Genomic DNA, 23,826 nt, shown 5'->3' with positions numbered 1-23,826 from the left:
GGGGAAGCCCACTAGAACTGTAACAAAGCAGTGAGCAATTTTAGAGGCCCATGTATTAAAACTCTGGCTTTTGCAGATGGCCTTTAGTGTCTCATCTTTATTGTTTTGTCTTGTCTATGCAATGGCACTGAAGGAAGCAGAGAGCATTATTCTGCCAGGACGGTCACATCTAGAATACCACCTAGCTCTTATATAATGCTTTTCATCAGTTAAGCTCAGTGTGCTTTACAAAGGGGATCATTACCCCATTTTAGAGATGGGGAAACTGAGGCACAGAGCAGGGACGTGACTAAACCAAGGTCAACCAGCAAACCAACAGAGCCAGGAACAGAAGTGAGGTCTCCTGAATCCTAGTGCAGTGCTCTATCCACTAGGCAACACTGCTTCTTACCTTTGGTTGAAGTACATTCTCCATCCAGCTTTTAGTGGACAGGCCACATCACCACAGCTGGCCCCAGCTGGCATTGTGGCTGACTTCCTGTCTCTCTAGCAGAACTAGTGACTTTGTGCAGGAATATCTGTACTAGCTTATGCAGTTCAAAAAATCAGTCAATGAAAAACAGTGACACTGACAGCATCCAAGATACGCTAAGTGACTGGAATGAAGGAACTTTTCTTGTTGTTCCATAACTTTACTTCTACTGGAAAGCTTACAATAGACCTTCTGGGACACAGGCAGCTGGGGAGGAGGCATTTAGGTCTTTCTTAATTAATTCACATACCCGGGCCAGGTTCTGCTCTGAGTCACACTAATGTAAACACAGAGTCACTAGGTTAATGTTCAGTGGAGTTGCCCTGGTGTATCTCCGAGCAGAATCTGGCCCAGTGTGGGGGAATGCTGTCTCCGACACCAGGGTTTCAGAAGTTGTTAATGGAAATGGACTCCCTCATCTGCATGCACAGCACTTCATCAATGTACAGTGTGTTCTCCTTGACCTGGATCTCCTCCTCCAGCGAAAGCTGTCGACGGCTCAGACCTTTCAGCTCCACCTCAGCTTGTGCCAACGTGTCCTTTAGTCTGGGGGGGAACACAGAGAGACGTTAGTTCTGACTACGTGCAACTTCTTGCTATTGGGAGGCATCACTTCCTCCTCGCGTGAAACCCACGGGATGTGGGGAGAGTAAATCTCTGTGAAAACCCCCTGATGGTGTCTCCACATATTGTTCCACTGGGGGGTGGCCAATCCCTGCACAACAGATGCCCCCACACCCTACAGGTTCTGTGGCCTCCTGCATGGAGACCCTGTGCCTCCAGGTATTTGGCCCTCTCTGTCCACTTTTGCTCTCCAGCAATCCAGCTCTGTTGGAGCCACTCTATTAGGGACTCCACCTGGCCATGGATGCCCTGGAGCCCCTCTCCTCGCCCTCTTAAAAAGGGGTCTCAAATGGCAAGATAATATGATTCCCAGCTCCATTACCTTCTCCTTATAAACTCTGCTGGGTAGAGGGGGATGCTGTTAATTCCCCAACCCCCGTAACAACCCTGCCCCTGGCCTGCCAGCTCCTTCCCCCAGATGGATGTTCAGACCAGCAAAGAACATGCCACAGAGTCTGGGAGACAATGCTACAGAAGTGGCTGAGCCCCACTTCCTTGTGGGAGGGGAAAAGCCCGTTGGCTAAGGGTCTCTGCCACATATGATCCAAGAGGCGCACTCTCCCTGCCCTTGTAAACCGTGCCGTTTGATTGTGAACACGCTGGGGGCTGATGATTTTGCAGCATCTACTCTCCCAATTAAAATTATTCCAAGAAGATTGTTAAACCACAGCACTGACTAATCCCATTCACACTCCGATAGTCATTTTCAAGCAAAAGCAGATGGGAAATGGTATAATTAAAGGACAACAAAACAATGTAAAACATAATTTTTTTTCTTGACAGTAACATTGAAGCCGGGGCTGGGATGCTTCAGGCATTCCCATCACATCTTCCTTTTGAACTGAACTAATCATTTCAAGATTTAACAAATGGAAAAACCACAGTAATAGCCATAACTCTCACAGGGAAAACAACATGACGCTAAGGGATGTCTACACAGCTAAGCTGTGCACAGGCTAGCCCATCCAAGCCAGTCTGAATCCAGCTAACGTAATGAAGAGAGCACAGCACAAAATTCAGAGCAGGCTTGTGAGCTGAATACATAGCCAGGGTCTGGGATGGACTTGTTCGACCCATGCAGCGCTGTCTTCACTGCTGTTGTTACCCTCACTAGCTGGATTCAAATCAGCTCATGTAGACTAGGCCATGCATCATTTTTGCTATGCAGACATACCCTTAAAAAGGGTTATGTTACTCTGCGATCATATCTAGAAAAATAGATATATAGAATATTGAGAATGTGTGTGGTATCTGTGTGTGGACGTGTATGTCTGTGCGTGTGTATTTATTACTTCTTTGGTTGGTGACATTTGCCCAGTGACACACACCACTGATTTCTTGCTGTTTCACCATTTCACTTACCTCTGAATATTGTTTGTGATCTCCTGAACCTCGCTGATCAGCCTGTATTGCACCATATCGCGACACAGCTCCACGTTGGGACGATGGGTCCTCGTCTCCAAGCGTGTCTGAGCTACCTTGGCAGGTCCTTCTTTATCAACTATAGCTTTCTTTAAGACCGCAATGTTCTTTTCCTGGGATGTAATCTCATCCATCACCTTAGTAAATCAATGAAGAGAAGTGCTGCACATTGCCACTTGAAAACTTGATGTCCTCTTTAATAATCAATAATATTTTGCAAGTCTAAGGCATTACTTCATTCATGGATCTCAAAGTACAAAGGTGAGCAAGGATTATTTTCCACATTTTACTGACGGGATAACTGCAGCCCAGTGAGGAGGGAGGGATTAAGGCCGTCATTTTCAAAAGGGGTCTCTGACGCTCAATTTTTGGATGTCCAATGTTTTGAGATACTTAGGGCCTGATTGTCAGAGGTATTAAGCACTCACAAGTCAAGCTGAAATCCACTTGCTCCAAAACAGGGGTGAAATCCTGAGACCATTGAAGTTGATCACAAAACTCCTGTTGATTTCAGTGGGGCAGGATTTCACTCCAGGAGTCTTAGGTTTGGCACCCAAACACTGGAGAATCCATAATTAGAAGACACTTTTGAAAATTTGGGCCTAAATGGCTTGTCCAAGGTCACATAGCAAGCGAGTGGTAGAGCTGGGAACACATCCCAGGTCACCCAACTCCCATGTCCAGGCACTGCCACTAAACCATAGCTGCCACTGAAGAACTACTATCTAATATGTAGCAGTATGTTCTCATCAAGAGCCTCCAAGCTTTCATGTGCCTTGTAGCAAATGCAGGCATGAGGAGTTGTACAACTGGGCGTGGAAAAGCTAAGGGCACTTTAACAATAAAAACAGAAAAAGCACCAGGCTTTGTCCAGCTTAGAACTACAAAGTTAAAATTCTTACGGCATAATAGCGCAAGGCGTTGGATCAACGGAACTGGCTGATGCCCCGTCCTATTTTCTCCACAATGTCTGCTGCCTGTCCTCTAGTGTTTACCTTAGCGAGGTGGATTTCCAGTTTGTTCTTTGCATCTTTTGTCTCCTTCACCCTGTTCTTAAAAGCAACATTCACCATCTCGCACTGCTTGCGCATGTCACTTGCCGTCTGGGATAAGATTCTGTCAATCAAGGCCCTGAGCGCCAAGGAGTTGTTCCTCTGCTTGTCAGCCTTTTCGACATTTACGTTCGAGAAATCTACCCAGTCTTCAGGGCTCACAGAACTATAATGAAATACAATTAAAAAAAGGTCCCTTTATGCATCTTCAGCCCTCTTTGTGTATTCATAAATGTGCATTAACGACAGTAGATCTCTATTAACATGAAAGAAGCAGTATTATTAGGCATGCATCTGACGAAGTGGGTTTCTGCCCACGAAAGCTTATGCCCAAATAAATTTGTTAGTTTTTAAGGTGCCACAGAACTTTCACTGTTTTGCTAAAAATAGACTAACACGGCTACCCTTCTGGAACTCAAGTATTATTATGGCTTATTATTAAGTTTATTATTATTAAGTTGCATTATGTATTATTATTATTATTAATAATTAATTTATTAAGTATTATTAATTATTAATGTATTATTAATTATTAATTATTATTATTAATAAGCATCATTATAATTATTGGCCACAACCAACATCAGGCTCCATTGTGCTAGGCATTGTACAAACACATAGTAAAAGACTTTAGCTTAAGAGCTAAATAGACAAAAGTTGGGTGGGGAAACAGAGGAAGCAATTTGCCAAGGTCATATAGCAGATTAATGATGCAGCGAGAAATTGAACCTAGATCTCGAGTCCTATTCCAATGGCCAATCTACTGGACCACACTGTGCAGCCATTAAGATGTGCAACTGGAAGTTAGATTAGTAAATCCATTGTGGGTTTTCAGTGACATGGAGTTTTGCTCTCATAAACAATTAGGACCAGAACCATTCAACAGAACTGCAGTCCATTAGGAACTTCGTTATTACTATTGGTTTTACATGAAAGGCACTCAGATGCTATGGTGATAGGCAGCAGCATAAATCCCTAAGATAGATAGATAGCCTTATTATAAACTGGAGTGGGTATGTTAGTCCTTGTATTACAGGGACAGTTTATATCATCTGTCTCTATAACTATCAGATGTTTAGGTAGGGAAATAACCACTTACTTTCCTTCAACCGTCACTACATTTCTGGCATATCTTATATCAGGTGTATTGTTTGTCAAGCTGGAGCAATAGTTATCAATTGTCAAGGCGCTGAATTTGTCTTTCAGATCCATCTCCAGGTTGTATTTAGCTGAACGGTTTAGCCTCGGGTGAAAACAATTAGACTCTGTTAATCTGAAACCTAACAAAACAATTATCCCCTTCTCTCTTTAATGGAGATAAACCACGATTAAAGGGCCAAATTCTGCTATCCGTTGGCACTCAAAAATCCCATTGATGTCCACGCAGACTGATGACAGGATCACATAAATAAGAAAATATGAATGTTATTATCAAAATCTGCAATGCTATATGTTGCAAGTCATGAAAATGTAGGGCATGCTGCTGCTGCTGCCACTGAAGTCTGTGGTAAAACTCCCACTGGCTTCAGTGGTGTGGGACCAGAACTGGGGCCCTGGGAGTCAACAGATGCTGAGCCATATTGTTCCATCGGTGTCTAAACAGAACTCTCCACTGAAATCAGTGCTGCTAAAAATCGAATGGCATGACCTGGGCCCTGAGAAGTACTAACTCCTACAACTCCCTTCTGATTTCACCAGCTGCTTAGCACCTCTTAGGATTTGATACTAGGCATCCTACAACCTCTCTAGCAGTCCCCAACCTGAGTTATTCAGTGGTTTGTTCCTCTATTGACCCCTGGATACCTAATTTGCTCATTGATTTGTTCCAGTGTGCGCTCAAGCAAAGCCATAACCCCTTGGAGGACTTCAACTTCCTTTATCAGTTCCCGTTCCACTTCGTCATGGACCAAGTCAATCCCCACTCGCCTCTGCCTAAAGAGAAAGAGGAGAGAGCCATCACTCTGGGTTGACCATCTGAGTATCGCAACCCTGGAGATCGAAAGCCCATGTTCTTGTTATAACTGATTGGAAATAGCTACCTTTCTACTCCTAGGACCTGATTCCCTTCTGGTTTACACTAGTGTAAATCAGGAGTGACTCCATGGAAGGCAACCAAGAAAGGAATCAGGCCCTTCGTTTGCAGAGTTAGGATTAATGTTCCTTTTCTCTTTCCTGGCCTATTTTACAAAGGTTTTAAGGTGAATTAAGCAAGGGCTTCTGCTCAGAACACAAGACAAATGGAGCCTTTCTTCACGCGCTTAGTCCCAGTGAAGCACAATAAGGGTGGCAGGACTGGGCTCTGTGTCTTGTTCACTTTGCTTTCATATATTGATCATGTTTCTTACGAGCTTTTTTATTTAGGGCTTCATCCTGAAAGGTGCTGAGTAGCCTTAATTCCCACTGAAGCTGATGGGAGAAGCGGGTGCTCAGCATTGTTGAGAATCCATCAGGAGCTTACCTGTGAAGGGAGTCCTCCATGCCTGCTATCATAGTCCTAGAATTCCTCAAGTTTCATCCACTTTTCACCCTGATACTCGATGGCCTGTTTCAGCATCACCACCCTTCTGGAGGAGGAAGACTGCAGTGCCCTTGACACCTAACAGCTCTGCTCTCCAGCCAGGCCAACAGGATGCTCTTGAATTTCCTTTATTTTCCCAACGAAGGCCTGAGAGCACTGTGTCCATAGCACTCTAAGGCGCTCCTGGCCTGGAGCCATACAGGAGATCGAGGCCAGATCTCCCCTATGGGAGCACAGGGTACAAAGAACTTTCTTCTCTCTGTGTGTCTGTCTCTCTTCTGAAGAGCCTAAATCTGCAAAGTGCTAAGCACTTGCAGCTCCTGTTGATTTTGGCTGTGATTTCCAAAGAGGCCTAAGAGAACAAAGTCCCCACTTCCATTATATGTCAACGAGAGCTGTGCACCTACTTCCCATAGACCCCATTGAGAATCCCCATCTTTAGCAGGAGTTGCAGGTGCTCAGCCCTTCACAGGATTGGGCCTTACATGTCATACATCCCAGACCCAGGCACATCATTTATCTGTAACACTGTCACTGTTTTTTAGTTTTTTTTAACAGCTCAATAATTAATTTCCTTACCCCCTTCATTATTATTATTATTGTTTTGCTATAACTCTTACCTGTTCAAGAGACACTCTTGAGCAATGAATAATGGCTCTTTACAGCTCTCCAATGCTTTCTCTAGCCTTGTCTTAAAAGTCAACAGCACCTCTGTCTCATTAACAATCTGTTCTAGTTTGTCATCTAATTCTTGCTTCCAGAATTTTATTTCATCGAGTCTCTGTTCTGTGGAATGAAGAGAGATTGCCAATTAATTATAAATAAAAGCCCCGCTTTTATTACAGAGCCTCATGGGTAGAAAAGGATTCAAGCCACAAAAAGTGCTGGGCACATAGCTCTGTATTCCGATGTACAAAGATGGTCTTGCTAAAGCACTGGACTATGAGCCTGGAGATGTGGGTTCAACTCCTTCCTCTGTCACAGACTTTCTGTGTGACCTTGGGCAAGTCACTTGGGTTTTCTGTGCTGAAGCTCTTTATCTGTCAATGATAATGATACTTTCTTTGTCTTATGTCATTAAACTGTAAACTCTTTGGGGTAGGGGCAGCCTCTTACTATATGTATAGCGTACAATGAAGCATTGACTTCATTGGATGTCTCAAGATATTATGTAATAAAAATAATAATGCTTTCAAAGGGCTACATTACAACCGGTCCTTGCAGGGATTCTCAAGGGCAAATCACAACTGCATCCACCTTACACCTGGCACCCTGATACACAATCTCTCTCTGAACTCCCCATGGAACATGGTGGAGCTACACCTTTCCCAGGTTGGGACAGTGTAACTTGTGTACACAATCTGAGCCAAGTGGTTTTTTTTGTTTTATTTTTCTTTACTCAGTCCAGGCTCTTGCCTTAACAATAATTAGTTAGCAAGTATTACACCAGAACTGAATTTATTTCCCTATATCTAACAGATGCCTGAAGCTGTTTGGTTATAAAATCCATCACAATGTATTTTCAAAAGGATTTGGAAATGCATCCCCATTTTTCTAAGGGATGGAGAAATAAGCCATTAAAACTCAGTACTATTTGGTATCTCCTGTTTTTGTGAGTTTCCCTTAATCATTCTAATACACAACAAAGCACACGTGATCACCGATTTTCTTGTTAACGTCGCTTTGGGTTTTCTGAGTTGTTTTTTCGATTTCATCCACCAGCCTCTGGCTCTCAGCTACAAGTCGCTCTGACCTGGATCTCTGAGTCTCCGCACTGGCATACTGTGTCTTGTTTGCAATATGCCACTCTGGGGGAAGGAACTTGGGCGGAGCTTGCAACAGTTTGGCCATTGTCTTTCTGAACCGTAAAGCAGCAGTTTAGCTCTTAGGATTGAGAACCTGAAAACGGGATAATATTGTATCAGGTCATCGGGAGCAAAGAAAACAGAACAATCTGTCTTCAGGTCAGAGAAAACAGAGTGGAAATTGAGTAAGTAGTAGCCCCTGAATGAAGTAAATGAAGACCAGCCTTCGGGTCAGCTTGCAGGATGATGAGGGAGAAGTAAGGCACTGGCAGACAAATCACACAAAGCAAAATCCTGGCTCAGGAGTGTGAGGATGGAATAAAGGGAGAGATGGGGCTTGTGGGGCAGGGAGGAGTAGGAAGGGAAACTGAAAAGAAAAAGAAAGAAAGAAAGAAAGAAGGGAATCTGGGGAAAAGAGAATGAGGAGAGAGAAATTACTCAAAGGACAAATAGGGAAAATAAAAAAGGAGAGTAAGGAAAACTCAGGAAAAGTCTATTGAAGAGAAAGAAGAGATGTAGGAACGGGGAGAAGTAGGGCGACCAGATGTCCCAATTTTATAGGGACAGTCCCGATATTTGGGGCTTTTTCTTATATAGGTGCCTATTAACCCCCACCCCCATCCCGATTTTTCACACTTGCTATCTGGTCACCCTAGGTAGAGGTGAGATGAAGTGAACATTGTAAAAAGAATTAAATGGAAACATTGGACTATGTGAAATCAGACCTGAAAAAGATGGAGGAGAAATACTCCAAGAGATGCAAGGGAAGGAAAAAGTGGAATGAAGGACGGAAGAAAAGAAAACAAAAACTACGACCAACTAAGGTAATTTTTGTTCCTTATGGAAATGGTGATCCCAAGAGGTCATGATATAATATATGAAGTTGGCACAATATATAAACATATTATAATACATCCTGGTGCTGAAAATATGACTTTGTGCTTCCATCTTAGTGTTTCCTCAACAATCTCTCCCCCAAACACACACAACACATCTGTCCCTCCCTTCAAATCCATCCCCCAATCCCGCCCCAACAATAAACACCGACATAAATAGACATAAATCAGTCTCTGCCACCAAACCCACCCACACCAATCCACCACACACATACTTTTGCTGGTCTGGCTACTGGCCTGACTGTTGCTTATGGCAAAAGCTGGCCAAGTTATAAGATCTCGGTTTCCCTTAACCGGAAGATTCACTCCAGATTGTGACTTCAGCCTCAATTGCTGCAGCAGTGAAGCATGTTTCTTCTCTAAGACTGAATATTCCAGGAGCAGACTCAGAAACAGCCTGGAATATACACAAACCGTTGCTATGGGAACAAGGCAACACTTCACCATGGCGACAGAGGCGGGGTTCTAGAAGAAGAGGCACATAGTTGGAGAATCACAGTATACACACGGGATATTGCTTTCCCTTCCAGTACATAAGCATCTATCATGCAGCGATTTAATGCACTTGTATTATTATTGTACAAATAATTATGTTAGGGTGCCAACAGCCTTGGATAAGAGGCTTTATTATTTTAAATCTAGCTAACTAACTAAATGAATTATCATCAGCTTCGTACTGAAGACTAGTGACAAGAGTTTTAAATGATTGTCTAAAGTGTTACCAATTAAATACTTTCAACAATATTTTATGAACACTATTTTGTTTTTAAAGAGGCAGTTATATCTTTTTTCCTCTCAGGGGACAAAAGGAGATCAGGAGGCAGAGACAAGAAAAGATGGAGCTGAACTGAAACAGGGATTAGCCTAAATACTATGGCAATTGATGATCTATAAATACCAAATAGCTATAGGTTACCTGAGTGGAGCAGGATCTGGTATGGAACAAAGGGAGAAAAAAGGATAGGAAAGAGTTGTGGAGCTTGAAAAAAGAAAGATGGAGCTAAAAGTGTCAAAAACTGGGGAAATATTCCAGTTCACCCTGACAGCTGGACTGTGCACACAGACCTAAATCCATGTTTTTTAGTCATCCCAAATTGTAAAGTCCACCCCAAAATGTTTTGGTATGACCCAGTGGGATCCCCTTATCTTTCTTTTTGGTTCTGGAACTTTTGCTCTGACAATCTAGGGCCTGATCCTGACCTTCAGAGTTAAGGGCACTTAGCACTTTGCAGGATTGGACACCTACTTGTTACATAAAGCCAACAAACACTGGTGAATCTCTTTATCTAAAGTAAGGGTTCTGTATTTCTTTTGCAGCCTTCATCCTTACACTGTGTTAGTGACATCAGATGAAGCAGGGAAAACATAAGGCTTTGAACTCCAAGAGGAAATAGTTTGAAAATATTTTGTTTGTAAAACATATTTATTTGTAAATATCAAGCCTACACATATCTTGTTTACTGATTTATGTACCTATAACTGCCTGTTTATTTTTAAAGCATCTCAGTGAACCCTTAAAGAAACACTGTCAAATAAGTTTAGCCCCTAATTTAGATTACAATTAACACAAGTTTTTAAAGTTAAAAACAATCAGAATAATTTTATTCTTAATTTAATAATTCAAACAATGTTAACATTCCCAGGCTATTGTGAACCCAAACATTTCATGCTAGTCCACGAAAACCAGAAAGAGAAACTGAGCAATCAAGTTTCTGTGTGAGTGAAATGTAATACTAAACAAATATAAGCAACTGAACAGCATAAATGGAAAAAGAAATGTGATCTTTCAATTTTTTCTGATTTTAATAACATAATTTTAAAAAATTAAAATAAAATAAGGTGTTTAATAACCTCAAATAAAATCATAGAGGTATGAGGCTGGAAGGGACCTCAACAGTGGTGTACCATGGAACTCTGGCACCCGGGGCAGCAGTGGCAGTGCCCTGCAGGGAGTGGAGGGTGTTTCTGCAGGCCCGTTTCCCCCTCTCCCCCACTCCACCCTGCTGTGGGGGTGGTGGGTGCAGCAGGGAATGGGAGTGATAGAGGCAGATGCTACCGGGCCATCCGGCAGCAGGGGGGAGGGCTGCCTGGCCCCTGTGCGGCCAGGGTCCTCTCAGCTCCCTTGTTGCACCCAGTGCAGGGGTGGAAGGGCCAGGACAATGGGAGGCAGAGGGGCCGAGTCGGTGCAGCCGCCGGGGATGTCAGCACCGGGTGGCTCCGAGGACGGGCTGGCTGGTGCCCTCCCCACACGCTGGTGCCCGTGGGGCATGGCCCCCTCAGTACACCACTGGACCTCAAGAGGTCAGCTAGTTCATGCCCCCAGGCTGCAGCAGTGTTAGGTATACCTGAGCGATGCCTGTCAAGTGTTGGGCTACCTGTTCTTAAAAACCTCCAAGGACCGGGGTGCTGCCACCACCTCCCCTGGAAGCCTACTTCAGTACTTCACTCTTCTTGTGGTTAGAATTCTCCCCCCAGCATCTAACCCAAAGCTGCAGATTAACCCCTTTCTTCTTGTTCTATGAGGCGTTATTCTCATGGCATGGTTGTTACTTGATGAGGCCTCCAAGATCCCAGGCTCCATCCCCCTCAATGCACTGGGCCTGGAAGGACCGCAGCATCCCTCACCTGTGCCTGCAGCACCCACAATGCGCAGACTAGAGCATCTCCCCCCGCCCTCGCCTCACCCACAGCCAACCAATCCCAGAGCCGCACTATCCCCGCAGCCAATCAGCTGCCCCCAGGCTGATCCAGCGCCCGCCCTTCCCAGCCGCGCCACTCATCAATATTCATAAGAGCTCATGAATATGCAAACGAGGGGGCCGATTCCCATCCCATCCCCCTGAGCCCACTCCCACTAACGGCCTGGCAGAAGAACGACTGAATTGTGCTATGCGGGAGGGCGCAGAGAGAGCCGCCTCAATGTCCGCTCCGCCACCGGTGCCGCGGAGCCTGGCTACCGCCGTGGCGGCCGAAGGAGGCGGGCGGGCCAAGCTCACCCACCCGGGGAAGGCGATCCTGGCTGGTAAAGAGCCTCCCTGGCCATACGGGCGGGGGCGGGCCCCCCGCAATGAGAAGGGCTGGCGCGCGGTCGGGTGAATTCAAACGCCCTCAGCGCGCGCCCGGTCGCGCCGCACTGACCTGCCCGTGCTAACTACTCCCAGAGGCGCAGGCGGGGTGTCCCCGTGTGTGTGTGTGTGCGCGCGCGGGGCCCGCCCCCTCCGACCGCGCGCCCGGGCTCTGCCCTGTCTGTGCTGCTCGCGCTCGCGGGTCTGCTGAGGTGGGGGGGGGCAGCGCTCGCGGGTCTGCCGAGCCCTGGCTAGCGGGGGACCGGGCGCGGTGACAGGGTGTGTGGGTCTGAGAGGGCGCGCTGTTGGCTCGCCTGTGGGGCACCAGGGGGCTCCGGGTCTGAGGAGCACGTGGGAGGCGCGAGGGGGCCTGTTGGTCGGTCTCAATGGGGCGAGGGGGGCCTGTTTGGGGCGGGAGGTCGGTCTAAGTGGGGCTGTTGATGTGGGGGGTTGGTCTCAGTGGGCTGGGGATAGGAGGGGGTGGTCTCGGGGCTGTTGATACAGGGGGGACGGTCTCAGTGGGGTTGGGGGGGGAGGGCTGGTCTCAGTGGGGCTGGGGGGCGAAGGGCTGGTCTCAGTGGGGTTGGTGGGGGGGGAAGGGCTGGTCTCAGTGGGGCTGGGGTGGGATGGTTGGGAGTGAAGCGGGTATTGGTAGGATCATGACAGCTGTAATTTGCCCTGTATTGGGACAGCCATGGAAGGTGGCATTGCTATTGCCTCTTGCTGCTCTAGCCTCACCCCAGAGATGGTGGTGCTGACCTGGGTGCTCAGTCCCACTTCTTTTCGTGTTCATTTGCTTTAATGACACAGTCATTCTCCCGAGGGGTAGGCCGTGGTGGAATGGAGGGGGCTGTGGTCTGCAGAGAGATTTTGGGGGTGAGTAGAGCCATATGAGTTTCTTTCATCCTCCCTTCTACAAGAAATCATCACTCCCTGGCACTAGAGACTCTAGATTTTCAAAAGCTCCCATTTAGGGACCTAGGTAAGGGCTGTGTTCTCCACTGCTGTGCACCATGTTTAATCACATGCATATTCAAAGTGCATGTAAAACTGTACTGTTCTGCTATTGTAGAGTTTTTACAACTGTTTTGCACTGGGGTGAATGATTATGTAGGTACAAGGCAATGGAGAATCAATCTGTAAAAAAAATTGCTTTTCAGTCATATCCACCATAGGGTGGTTTTGAAAGCTGGAAACACACACCCTTGAACTTCATTGAGATATAATGACTTGGAGGGGTTTCTGGATGGATGGAACAGGGGTAAAAATGGTAAGTTAGCTTAAAAATCAGGACTGATTCTCTCGAAAAGCATGGTTAGCATGTGTGCAATATAAGGACTAGTGGCCTGATACTTCTAACGTTAAAGTCAACTGAAATCCTGCCTTTAACTTCAAGGGGAGAAGGATGAGGCTGTACGGAGATCCTGAGGCGTGATTTCACATTCCATTAAGGCAGGGCTTCTGAAAGGTTATTTGTGAAGATAGCAGAAGCCTGAGATGAAAAATTCCTTGTTTAATTGTTGTCCCTAAATATATTACTTTAAGAAGGTTTCTGTGGGTGAAGGAAGAAAAGGGGACCTCTTAAAGTTTTATAGGCATGGTCCAAAAAACAATAAAACTTTACAGCTGATATTAGGAAGAGTCAAAGGGACAAGATTTCCAAAAATGGGTGTCAAAAATGTTGGTCCCGGTTTTCACAAATGCTGAGTGTTCACAACTCCGGCTTGAAGTCTAATGTGAAAATCAGGCCCTATGGGCCTGATCCAATTCCCACTAAAATCAAAAGTGTGGCTGTTGGAGTTGTATTAGTGTCTTTATTGTTTGGTGTGATGTTTATTGAAAATGTTTGTTTAATGGTCTGTGTGTATGTGTGAGCTGGATGTTAAGCTAAAGTCACACTACTATCCTTGTTATTTCCATAGTTAATATTTTTGCCTGTTTGGTGGTTAATGGAATCTCTTCTCTCTAACTGCACTTAACCCTCCCTGCTTTTTGTTTTGGGATTGTTGGTGCACTGTGTGTGTAATTTAGGAAGCATTTCTTAGTGCCTGTATCCTTTCATCCTCTCCACTTTTGTCTTGGCTACTTGGTTTGTAATAGTTACTGGCTGAGCCAGTGATTTTTTTTTCTTGATGTCTTCTGGTTTTGAAATGTTTTTGCTGTGCATATTGCATTGTTGCCAAAACTATTAATAGGTTAATATGCAGTGTTGTACTGGCACAGTGCAATATGGCACAATTTGTGTGTTGCTTGTTTTTTGTTTCTATAAAATAACAGCATAACATGTCTATCTCTGTTCTGTGCAGGTGGCATTGCTGGAGGTATTGAAATCTGTATCACCTTTCCCACAGAATATGTAAAAACACAGTTACAGTTGGATGAAAAAGCAAATCCCCCTCGGTATAGAAGCATTGGTAAGAGGATAACGACTCACATAAGTTTCTAATATACTAGGTGACAAAGCTCTATGATTTATCTGCAAAGTAAAAGTTGCTTATCAAGACTTGGAAATTGTTTTGCAGTTCACTGTGTGAGGCTAACTGTTCAGGATCATGGTGTCAAGGGTCTGTACAGGGGCCTTAGTTCTTTGTTGTACGGCTCTATTCCAAAATCTGCTGTCAGGTAAGGTGATCTTTAAATTATTATTCATAAATATAGTAAAAACATCAGATTTTGTGGAAAGACTTCATTGATAGGTATTTATCAATTTTATAGCTTGCTTTTTCATCCATAGATCTCAAAGTGCTAAATGAGACTGGTGTTTGCTTTCCGCTTTTTTATCTTTATCATGCTGCCATTCCTGCCCCTCACTTCCAATTTCTAAAGGACTGTGGTGTGCTCGATATAGACCATGTCTTAGCTGTCATAGGTCTTGAAAAATGTTTTGTGTTACCCCAGGCGAACATCTGAAAAAAACCAACATACCTTCAGTTTGACTGTTACACATTTAGAAGGGGGGAAATCGTGTGAATGGTCCATTTCATACTTTTTCACTCTTAATGAAGACCCAGCTTGGGATCATAGTGTTTTGAAGAAAGTAGTAGATAAAATGGATTTAACAACACAAGGTATGCACTGGATCAAACATTCCAGGGTTAGATAATGATCAGTATAAAATGTCAACTTCATTATCTTATTGGCTGCTGGTGATAAGAATAAGCTGCCATGTTTACTTCTCAGTTGTGTGATATTCTTTCATTCTGTATTTCTGTCTTTTTGCATTTCTTAACTGGTTCTGTACTGAGCTTTACCATTTGGAATAAGGCTGTTATGATAGCACACAGTCTCCCTTTGATTTGTTTGTCATAGTTATTACTTCAGTAATATCAAGGGAAACACATCAAATCACACAGTAAGATTGTCACGCTTCCTACTTGGTGGTGTAAGGTGTCCCTGTCAGTCCACTGCATGTGTTAGCTGTATTATAGATAGCAATGTGGGCCTGGGCAATGCTTTGCCTCCCATGTATGTCGGAAAGGAGTGGTAGTGCAGGGGTGAGGAGTGGGCATAGCCTTGACTCTCTCTCCTCAATGTTAGACCAGTACAGAGGGGGTTGTAATCTGTGCTGAATATATGGCTGGTGCAGATTCCTTCTCTTTTGCCTCACTCCCTCCCACAGTAAGGAGGAACCATGGAACCATATTGTGGCTTTAAGCATGAAATATGGCCTGTTATTTTCCTCGGGCAGCATAATTGTGCATTGCACTTCACAAAGTCATAATCTAACCCACAACTTGTCTTCATTTCAAATGTACTAACATTGAATGGGAGGGGAATGGCATATTTAATTTAGTAATTTCATTTCTGATTGGCAAAGATTTATTTTCATAATAGAAGGACTTTTGATTAAAGGATTGAAGGAGTGAAAAGTTTTCCAAACTACAGGTTTTTTAGTCTTGGTGAGTTAATGGAATACTGAATACCAGTGCTCATTACAATTAATTAAATATCCATAGCTGAGAACCATTTAATTTTTTGCAAAAGAGTGGATGGAACAGTGGACTGGATACTTCTGACATTGTCATTCAAGATGTCTCCTGTCTGCATTTGAGAAAAATCTGTGGTGGAGAAAACAAAACTCTTATGTTCCCTGCAGGTTTGGAATGTTTGAGTTCCTCAGCAATTATGCAAAGGATTCAAGTGGGAAACTAGACAAAAAAAGGAGTTTCATTTGTGGCCTTGGAGCTGGTGTTGCAGAAGCTGTTCTAGTTGTCTGTCCAATGGAAACTATAAAGGTAGTCAGAATGTTTAATCATCTACTACTTATGCTTTGGAAACTTTTTACTCTCAGCTAAACAAATCTATCACTGTTTCCTTGTGTTTTTAAAATGGCCTACTACATTTTAGGTTGTGTTGTTTTAATCTGTTTTAGGTCAACTAGACTAGGGCCTTATCCTTTACTGTGTAAACTTAATGTAGTTATGAAATGTTGTTTAAAGGCTGGAAGAGGTTTGTTTTGTTTTTGTATTTTGGGTAAATAGTGAAGTTGGCAGTATTGCAGAACATAACTAAATAGCCCCTATTCATGTTAAATGATGGACTAGAGGATAACAGTCATAACACACTTTTGTTCCTAAAGTTTTGTTTTAAATTGTTACAGGTGAAGTTCATTCATGATCAGTCCTCTTTAAAACCAAAGTACAGAGGGTTTTTCCATGGTATCCGGGAGATTGTTCAGGAACAAGGTATAATCATGTAGCAAAAACTATTGTGGTTCTTATCTTAGCATACTTTAATGGGGGAACCATAAACATCCTTTGCTCTATTTGAGCCTAATCATATAAGGTAAACACGTTGAGTGAGAATATGGTTGAGTGAGAATAGTCAGTCTTTCAGTAGACTGGCAGGCTCATTCTGGCTGTCTAATTAATCACACTTTTAAAATGGGAATATATAAAATGAAAATTATGTAATCTGTTACAGGTTTACGTGGAACATATCAGGGGCTGACAGCTACCATCCTCAAACAAGGTTCAAACCAGGCTATCCGTTTCTTTGTGATGACTTCCCTTCGAAATTGGTATTTAGGTAAAATGAGACAAACTGGCAATTTAATTGTGTTATGAGAAATAGATAAAGCTTAATTAATAGTGTTTTTAAACTTGATTACGCAGCAATACTATAGAAGGTTAATCAATACTTTCTACTGTTTTGTTGACCACTTAATTGAATAGGAGCATATATTCTAAATTAAGAACTAAATTCTTTCTAAAAGCATTAAAATTTGTAGTGGTGTTTATGGTCTAATTTCTTCATCTCTATACATGCTTGATCAGGTGATAATCCTCACAGAGAGATGAATCCATTTGTTACAGCTGCATTTGGTGCTACTGCAGGTGCAGCCAGTGTCTTTGCCAATACTCCATTAGATGTCATCAAAACCAGGATGCAGGTAAAAATTGCTCAAAGCAGAGTTCTGTTTCATGTAAGAAGGCACTAAAAACCCTGTATGATGGTCTCGTACTCCTTCACTTTATCTGGGTTACTGTGAATCTTGAGGATTATTATTACTGCAGTATTTAGAAGCCCTAGTCATGGACTAGGACCCATTGTGCTGTTGAACAAAAACAGAGCAAAAAGACTCTTTCTTGGCCATAAAGCTTACATTTGACTTCAGATCTAGCATAGTGCTGTGCTAATGGCTATCTCAAGTACCCACCATCACAATTACTCTAAAGGCAGCCACATTTTAAAATCTCCTTGGACTTGCTCAGTTGCTGCTGAAGTTTTACATGCTTAATTTCCATTTGTAAAAGAAAGGTGTATTAATGATGGCGCATCATTGGATTTGTCTTTTAAAAATGAAAACTAGGTTGTGGCAGGTCCGCACAGGCCCCTCTGCTGGTCAAGTCCTCTGCGCGCATAAACCACGCACAGTCATCAGCTTCGTGCTTCCACCAGTGCTCTTTATTTACAGGCTTCCCCACCACCAACTACATACAGATACAATCCCAGGTTAGGACCATGCAGCCGCAGCCCCTAATCAGGGTAGCTCACCTCCACCTGTGGCTTCGCCCTTCCAGGCTGAGCACTCAACGCTTCCCTTGCAGCTGCCACTACACTCCCATGGGCCTTTATAGGGTCTGGCTGAGTGAGCCTACCAGCTGCTTCTCACTAGCAGGGACCCTGCAGGCTCTCAGAGCTGACTCCACTCCCTTCTTAATTAGGATTCTGGTGGCAGCAGGCTGGCTTAACCCCCAGGGCTCAGCCAGCACCCTGTCACAGGCATAAAAACTTCAAAATTAGTGGCTGGGATTTTCTTCAAAGAGAAACGGATCCAAATTGGCAGACAAGATTTTATGGAAATCCTGCAGTTTTCTCTCTGGTCCTCCCACATTTTCCTACTGTTCATATCATTTTAGCAGATGCTATTGTGATGGTCTTGGGTTTCTGATTGAGAGGCAGAGAGATGACATCTTTCCAAAAAGTCAATTCTTTATTATATTTCATACTGGAATTCACTAAAAGCAAAGATCTCTAATCACTCAACTCACTTCATTCATGTTTTCCCTTTCAGGGCCTGGAAGCCCATAAGTATAAAAATACACTAAATTGTGCCTACCAGATCCTCAAAAAGGAGGGCCCATTAGCGTAAGTGGTATTCAACTATTGCCTATATATGTGTGGGATATTATAGATTCAATATTTCAATAAAATGATTGTTTTTCATATTTTGATGGGTAATGCTTTTTGCCCAGCATACACTTCTTTGCTAGAATGGCATTTATTGATATTATCTTATTGCTGTTGTTTTGGTATCTTCTCTTTAGTGGTTCACTCTTAGTGCAGTCTAGAACTAGCATATGCCATCTACAATTACTGTTCCTTACCCTCTCGTACCCCAAATGACCATATGTCCATCACATGCAGAGTGGTCACAGAGGAAAAGAAGGTGGAAGCATATTGGATAACTTTCACTTCTCTCTATGCATGCTTCAGGAACAGTTTATGCTGTTGATATTTTATAAGAACTGATGTCCATTTGCAGGTGGATGGGACTGATCTAATAGGTTTTTTCATCTCTAGGTTATTAATCTGATATAATTTTATGGCTGATGAATTACTGTAGGCAACTTGTTTTAAGATTACTTAATAGAAAGTGTTTGCAAAGCTGTAGAAATTTGCAAAGCTGTAGAAGTTCAATTTGCCATTGAAATTGACTTTATGAAGTATATTTATAGCTAAATATGAAACTTCATTGTTCAACTCATCTAACTATGTTTATTCCAAAAGCTAAAAATATGTTCTTCCTTCTGTGAAGCATTTTCGTATTTATAATTCTTCTACCTACAGATTTTACAAAGGAACAGTTCCTCGTCTTGGCCGAGTGTGTTTGGATGTAGCAATTGTGTTTGTTATTTATGAAGAAGTGGTCAAAGTTCTCAACAAAGTCTGGAAAACTGTTTGATGCTTCTTGTGTAAGACTGGCGAGGACTGTTTGGGTAGCTGGCTAGCCAAGTCCAATGAGTGCAGATCTAAATTGATATTACCGCATATGTTTATTGTCAAAAATGTTTGAAACGCAAAAACTGTCACTCCAGCCTCATTCTTATAAAGTGACAAAACTGTAATCCAAAAATGACAGAACTTCAAAGCGTATAAGTTGCATGTTATAGAGAAAAGGCTAGTAGTGCAATCTTACTAACAATACATGCTGACTCCTAACATAGCTGAATTGGTGATTCTCTGTATGCAGAAAACCAACTGAAGTAAAAACACTGGGCTAGATACTGCTGTTTACATAAGTTTTCTCTGGGTTAATTTTGTTGGCCATTAAATTCCAAAGAGGCCCCATCTAAACACAAAGCTGTGTCAAAAAATTAACAGGTTTTTGTTTTGTTTTTAATGGATTTTAGTTAAACTGTTAACCATGTTTGGCACTCTCTTAACTTAAACCAGTCTTATATAGATAAATTTATCCAGATGCAGGCTCAACCACATAAGCTAGTTTTAAGTCTAATTAAAAATGCACTGATTCCAAAACAGATAATCGGATTCTTAAAACATGTGCAGCTTGTGTGTGTAGACAAGGCTCGAGTGCCTTCAATAGAGTTACTGTTTACTTACACTGGTGTAACTGAGAACAGAGTCTGCCACACTGTTTTTGAAAGATCAGGTACACTGAAATATTGAACAAGGGAGCACACTTCCCATACTGCCTGATAGCATCTGTCAGGCTGGATAGCAACTGTGTAAATAGGTTTTTTGTTTGTTTGGGGGGGGGGGGTTTGTTTGTTTTTATTGATTTATTTACTTTCTTTTGAGTTTGATTTCTGGGCCAGGAGGAGACTGCCTTTTGGGGTCCTGCAGTGGAGAGAATGCTGAGCCAGCTTACTGATCTGAGGCCCAAGAAGTGGCAAGGAATGCTTGGGACCAGATTACTGGTATTTAAAGACCCAGTCCTGCTGTATTTACTCAAGTAAAGCTCATGTTGAATTCAGTGAGTCTTACTTGAGTAAGGACTGCAGGGAAAGCCCTATTCTGAAATTGCAGAGTAAAGTTTCCAAAACTTAGAGCATGAAACACTGTAGATCTGTAAGATTGCAATGGCAGAGGAAGGTTACCAGAATACAAAGATCTGGCCCCAGGTATCATATAGCCCCTCAAACGCTACTGCTTCCAGCTTCTTGAGGGACATCACTGAAAAGCTGCTCTGACGTTCTCTCCGAAGTAGGAACTCAAGGAGCTGAATCTTCAAAGGTTAGACAATGCCATAAAACATATTTTGTAGTCTTTTTGTATTTATGAATGGATAAATATGTTGGTTCTTAATATATGCTTTAGTAATCAGCCTGCCAAACTGGAACACTGAGCATGGCAGAGAAGAGAAAATGTAAGAGAAAATAAACCTCAGACATTATAACACTTGCGCTTCAAAAATGATCCAAGTTGATCTCTTTATTTTGGTGGTACATTAGTCATGAAGGTATTTGAAGACACTTTACTTAATCTCTGTCAATGGACCATCCAGGGGATCGGGTGTGTGGTGGGGAATACTTCTCTCTTATGCTAGTGTAAATTCAGAATTACTTTAGTGGAGTTACTCCAGTGAATCAGAAGATAATTTGGGCCCCAGGTGCATACAGTTTACTCAGAGACCAGCATTTTTTTTTTTTTAAAGTAGGTGAAAGGACCAAATCAATGTACATGAAATGTAATCTAACATACCATATCCTATAGCATAGACCTGCTGTGGAGTTTAGACTTGGGCAAGCCTGAAAATGTCAAACTAGAACTAAGCTAAAGTATTCAGGCACTGCAATTTAGGCAAAGGATCATGTCAAAGCAAAAGTACTATCCTGTTTCCTATTATCCTTGTAGTATCTAAACATCCCTTACTCTTGTGGTTCTCACCACTAGCATTTGGTTGAATTTGTCACCAAGTACAAGAGATTGTCATAGTGCATCAATTAAAATTGGAAACTTAGTTGTAGAAGCTTCCTATATTAGTATAGGAAACTTATGCCAGTCCACTCTCACTTGCCCTCAGCAAACATTGACCAACAGAGTAATGCATGTTTCTCTGTGAATTGACTATTTACAGTATATACATTTCCGTAATCTGCAAATTAGAGATAATTTGATGCTGGATTTTGGTGAACACAAAAGCACATGGTATAGAGGTGGGGATATAAAGAGCATATTAGGAACTCATCTAGAATTGAGAGCCAGGTTAAGACCTGTAACAGGTGTTGCTTGTTGTTGTAACTGGTCATCAAGGAATACTGTACTTAACATGTCTGCTGAATTACTGGAATTTTAAGACACTAAGCTCTAAAGCCGTATGCATTACTTCATTGCTGCCATAACATGACTCCTTTCCATAGTCACTGTTACCTCCAGAATAGTCAGGGCTTCCACCTTCATAACTTAAAGAATAGCTGTTTATTGTCAAATTCATTACTTTGCTGTCTCGATAAACAACAAAGTTGTCACTGTGCACCATAGACTCTGGAGTTTCCACATTGACCAAACTTGTGCCCATCAAAATCACTCTGTGGTTGCCAAAGCTTCTTGAACCCCAGTGACCCATCTGTCTTAACTGCACCATGAAAGGGACACCAGGTGAGTCCTCTTGGCCAACTGCTGTCTGGTTCTACAGCTCTACCTTCAACCTTACATGGTCTGCCATTTATAGCTGCATTAACTCTTCAACTCTGATATAGATTACCAGTTCAAAGCCTTTTGTAAAGTTCCTTATTGCCACAGACCCTAAATATGACCCATTTCTAAAAATGGTTTTAATGGCCATTTAGTTTCAGAGCTCAGCTGAGGAGAAAGCAACGTCTGTGACAAACTACAGTGAAGTAAACGGTTATAACAGTGGCTATGTGAAGGGAGTTGGCTCTGGTCTGTCAAACAGAAATAGCAATAAAGCTTTAAATTTTAGGTCATTAAGTTTAAACAGGAGAGGAGAGCTGAGGAAGTGACAGGAAAGCAACAAGTCTGATCATGAAGTCTAAATGTTGAGGAGACCAACTTTTAGAAATACGACATCTGTGTTAAGTTGTATGTGGGTTTGGGAACCTGTGTATTTAGCTTTATTCATTTAGCCATACAGGCTAATAGCTCATTAGCAACCTATTTTGTAATTTTGAATCTGCTCAACCAGACATTAAAACACTTTTTCTTTTCAGTTGTGGCCAAATCAGAATGATTGTGTTCACCTACAGACAGCATCTTTATAAAGCTACCAAAAATACAAGTAAAAATACTATACAGGGGTAGTCTTATTTGTAAGATACCTAGTATTGGTTTGGTCAGTAATACATGGAATTGCCAGTTGGTCTGGTTGGTAATACATGGAATTACTAGTAAGTCTCTAATCTTATCCATTACTGTGCACCATGACTAGGGAGTGCCATATTGATCACTGCTTCACGGAAAGCCACTTTCTAATGTTTGTGCCTTTGTCAGTGTTTCTTTAACATTTCTAACTCATTTGCTACATTTATTTTTAATGTTAAATAATTGTTTACAAGTTCAATCTTTTCTCTTTCAAAAATAATTTAAAAAATCTAACTATGGAGCTTTTTAAATTTTTGTGTAAGTGGCTTTTGTCAGGGCAAACAAATGAGAATTTGATACATTTCAAAAGTATTAATCACTGGGTGAGAAGATAATGGACCAAATTTTGCTCTTGCTTGCTTTCACAAATAAATGAGAACATAACTTGTCCACTGTAGTCTGATTAATGATGTCGTTCATATAATTTGGCTAAATATATCCAACTAAAGCAAAATCCCTGCAGCAGAAAATTTTGTTCTACATACCTCTGTATTCTCAATAGCTAGATGGTACAGAAGGGAACAAAATTGCAAAAATCCAGAAGTGTATGGATGGGAAGGTAATTATGCTTGGACGTCCTTTTCTCATTCAGCATCACTGCCCATGTTCTCCTTAGAAACTCCACATAGCTACTGGATGGAAGGGAGATAGGAAGCATCCACTCAGCTACTGAGGGTGATTATTGTTTAACTTGTTCCATTCTTGCATTTTTACTGTGGAGGCACACTTGGGATCCTTAAATAGATACAATGGTAATTGATTCTTGAAATCTAGATATGAAGTTTCTTGTAGGCTGCACACACTGATGTATAGAAATTCATTATATGCATATTCACAACCTATACTGATCAGATTACAATGTTCAAACACTCCAAATGGAAGTGTGTACACAACTTTTATGAATGCATTTCCAAAAGTCTTGTAATGGGTTTCTCATTTCTCACTAGCTGGGTTGCAGTAGGGTATGGTTTGAGAGAGGCTAGGGGAATGGAAAGTGAAACAATGTCCTTCTGAATGTTGCCTCTCACCCTCTGGAGGGGAGACAGGTACAATAGTGAGGGTCTGGCTGCACTGACATTAGTTCTTGGCAATGTAGTGTCTCTCCTTATTCATTCAGATCCCCCTGCTGCTATATGTATCTTACTTTGTCTCTGATTTGTGAATATAATAATTAAAGTCACTAT

At 42.4% G+C, this 23,826-nt stretch overlaps 2 protein-coding genes across 8 annotated transcripts; one reads left to right on the top strand and one right to left on the bottom strand.

Moving 5' to 3' along the window:
- Positions 1-412: 412 nt before the first annotated feature.
- On the bottom strand, positions 413-11,957 carry TEKT1 (tektin 1). 6 transcript variants are annotated; one of them, XM_067537981.1, is made up of 8 exons: positions 11,928-11,957; positions 7,750-7,987; positions 6,709-6,874; positions 5,374-5,502; positions 4,670-4,813; positions 3,514-3,736; positions 2,459-2,655; positions 413-1,018 (listed from the first exon to the last, which is right to left on the bottom strand). In XM_067537981.1, the coding sequence occupies exons 2-8, from the start codon at positions 7,937-7,939 to the stop codon at positions 859-861; spliced, it is 1,209 nt and encodes a 402-aa protein (XP_067394082.1). In that variant the 5' UTR covers positions 7,940-7,987; positions 11,928-11,957; the 3' UTR covers positions 413-858. The 6 variants fall into 6 exon arrangements, with proteins under 6 accessions (XP_067394082.1, XP_067394083.1, XP_067394084.1 ...); XM_067537982.1 differs by lacking the exon at positions 11,928-11,957 and adding an exon at positions 9,204-9,421; XM_067537979.1 differs by lacking the exon at positions 11,928-11,957 and adding an exon at positions 9,005-9,177 and having other exon boundaries at positions 414-1,018.
- LOC137146592 (tricarboxylate transport protein, mitochondrial-like) lies at positions 11,660-23,030 on the top strand. 2 transcript variants are annotated; one of them, XM_067537985.1, is made up of 9 exons: positions 11,660-11,811; positions 14,161-14,268; positions 14,377-14,476; positions 15,951-16,089; positions 16,455-16,539; positions 16,778-16,882; positions 17,131-17,246; positions 18,372-18,445; positions 19,148-23,030. In XM_067537985.1, exons 1-9 carry the CDS (start codon positions 11,679-11,681, stop codon positions 19,260-19,262), a joined length of 975 nt encoding a protein of 324 aa, XP_067394086.1. In that variant the 5' UTR covers positions 11,660-11,678; the 3' UTR covers positions 19,263-23,030. The 2 variants fall into 2 exon arrangements, with proteins under 2 accessions (XP_067394086.1, XP_067394088.1); XM_067537987.1 differs by lacking the exon at positions 11,660-11,811 and adding an exon at positions 12,078-12,133 and having other exon boundaries at positions 14,206-14,268.
- The last annotated feature ends 796 nt before the right edge of the window (positions 23,031-23,826 follow it).

This window comes from Emydura macquarii, unplaced genomic scaffold, assembly GCF_026122565.2.
Source record: "Emydura macquarii macquarii isolate MOO-44397 ecotype Brisbane River unplaced genomic scaffold, CSIRO-AGI_Emac_v2 contig_450, whole genome shotgun sequence".
In the NCBI taxonomy this organism is placed as follows: domain Eukaryota; kingdom Metazoa; phylum Chordata; order Testudines; family Chelidae; genus Emydura; species Emydura macquarii.
The sequence above is the reverse complement of the archived record's forward strand: the minus strand, read 5'-3'. Positions and strand labels throughout refer to the sequence as shown.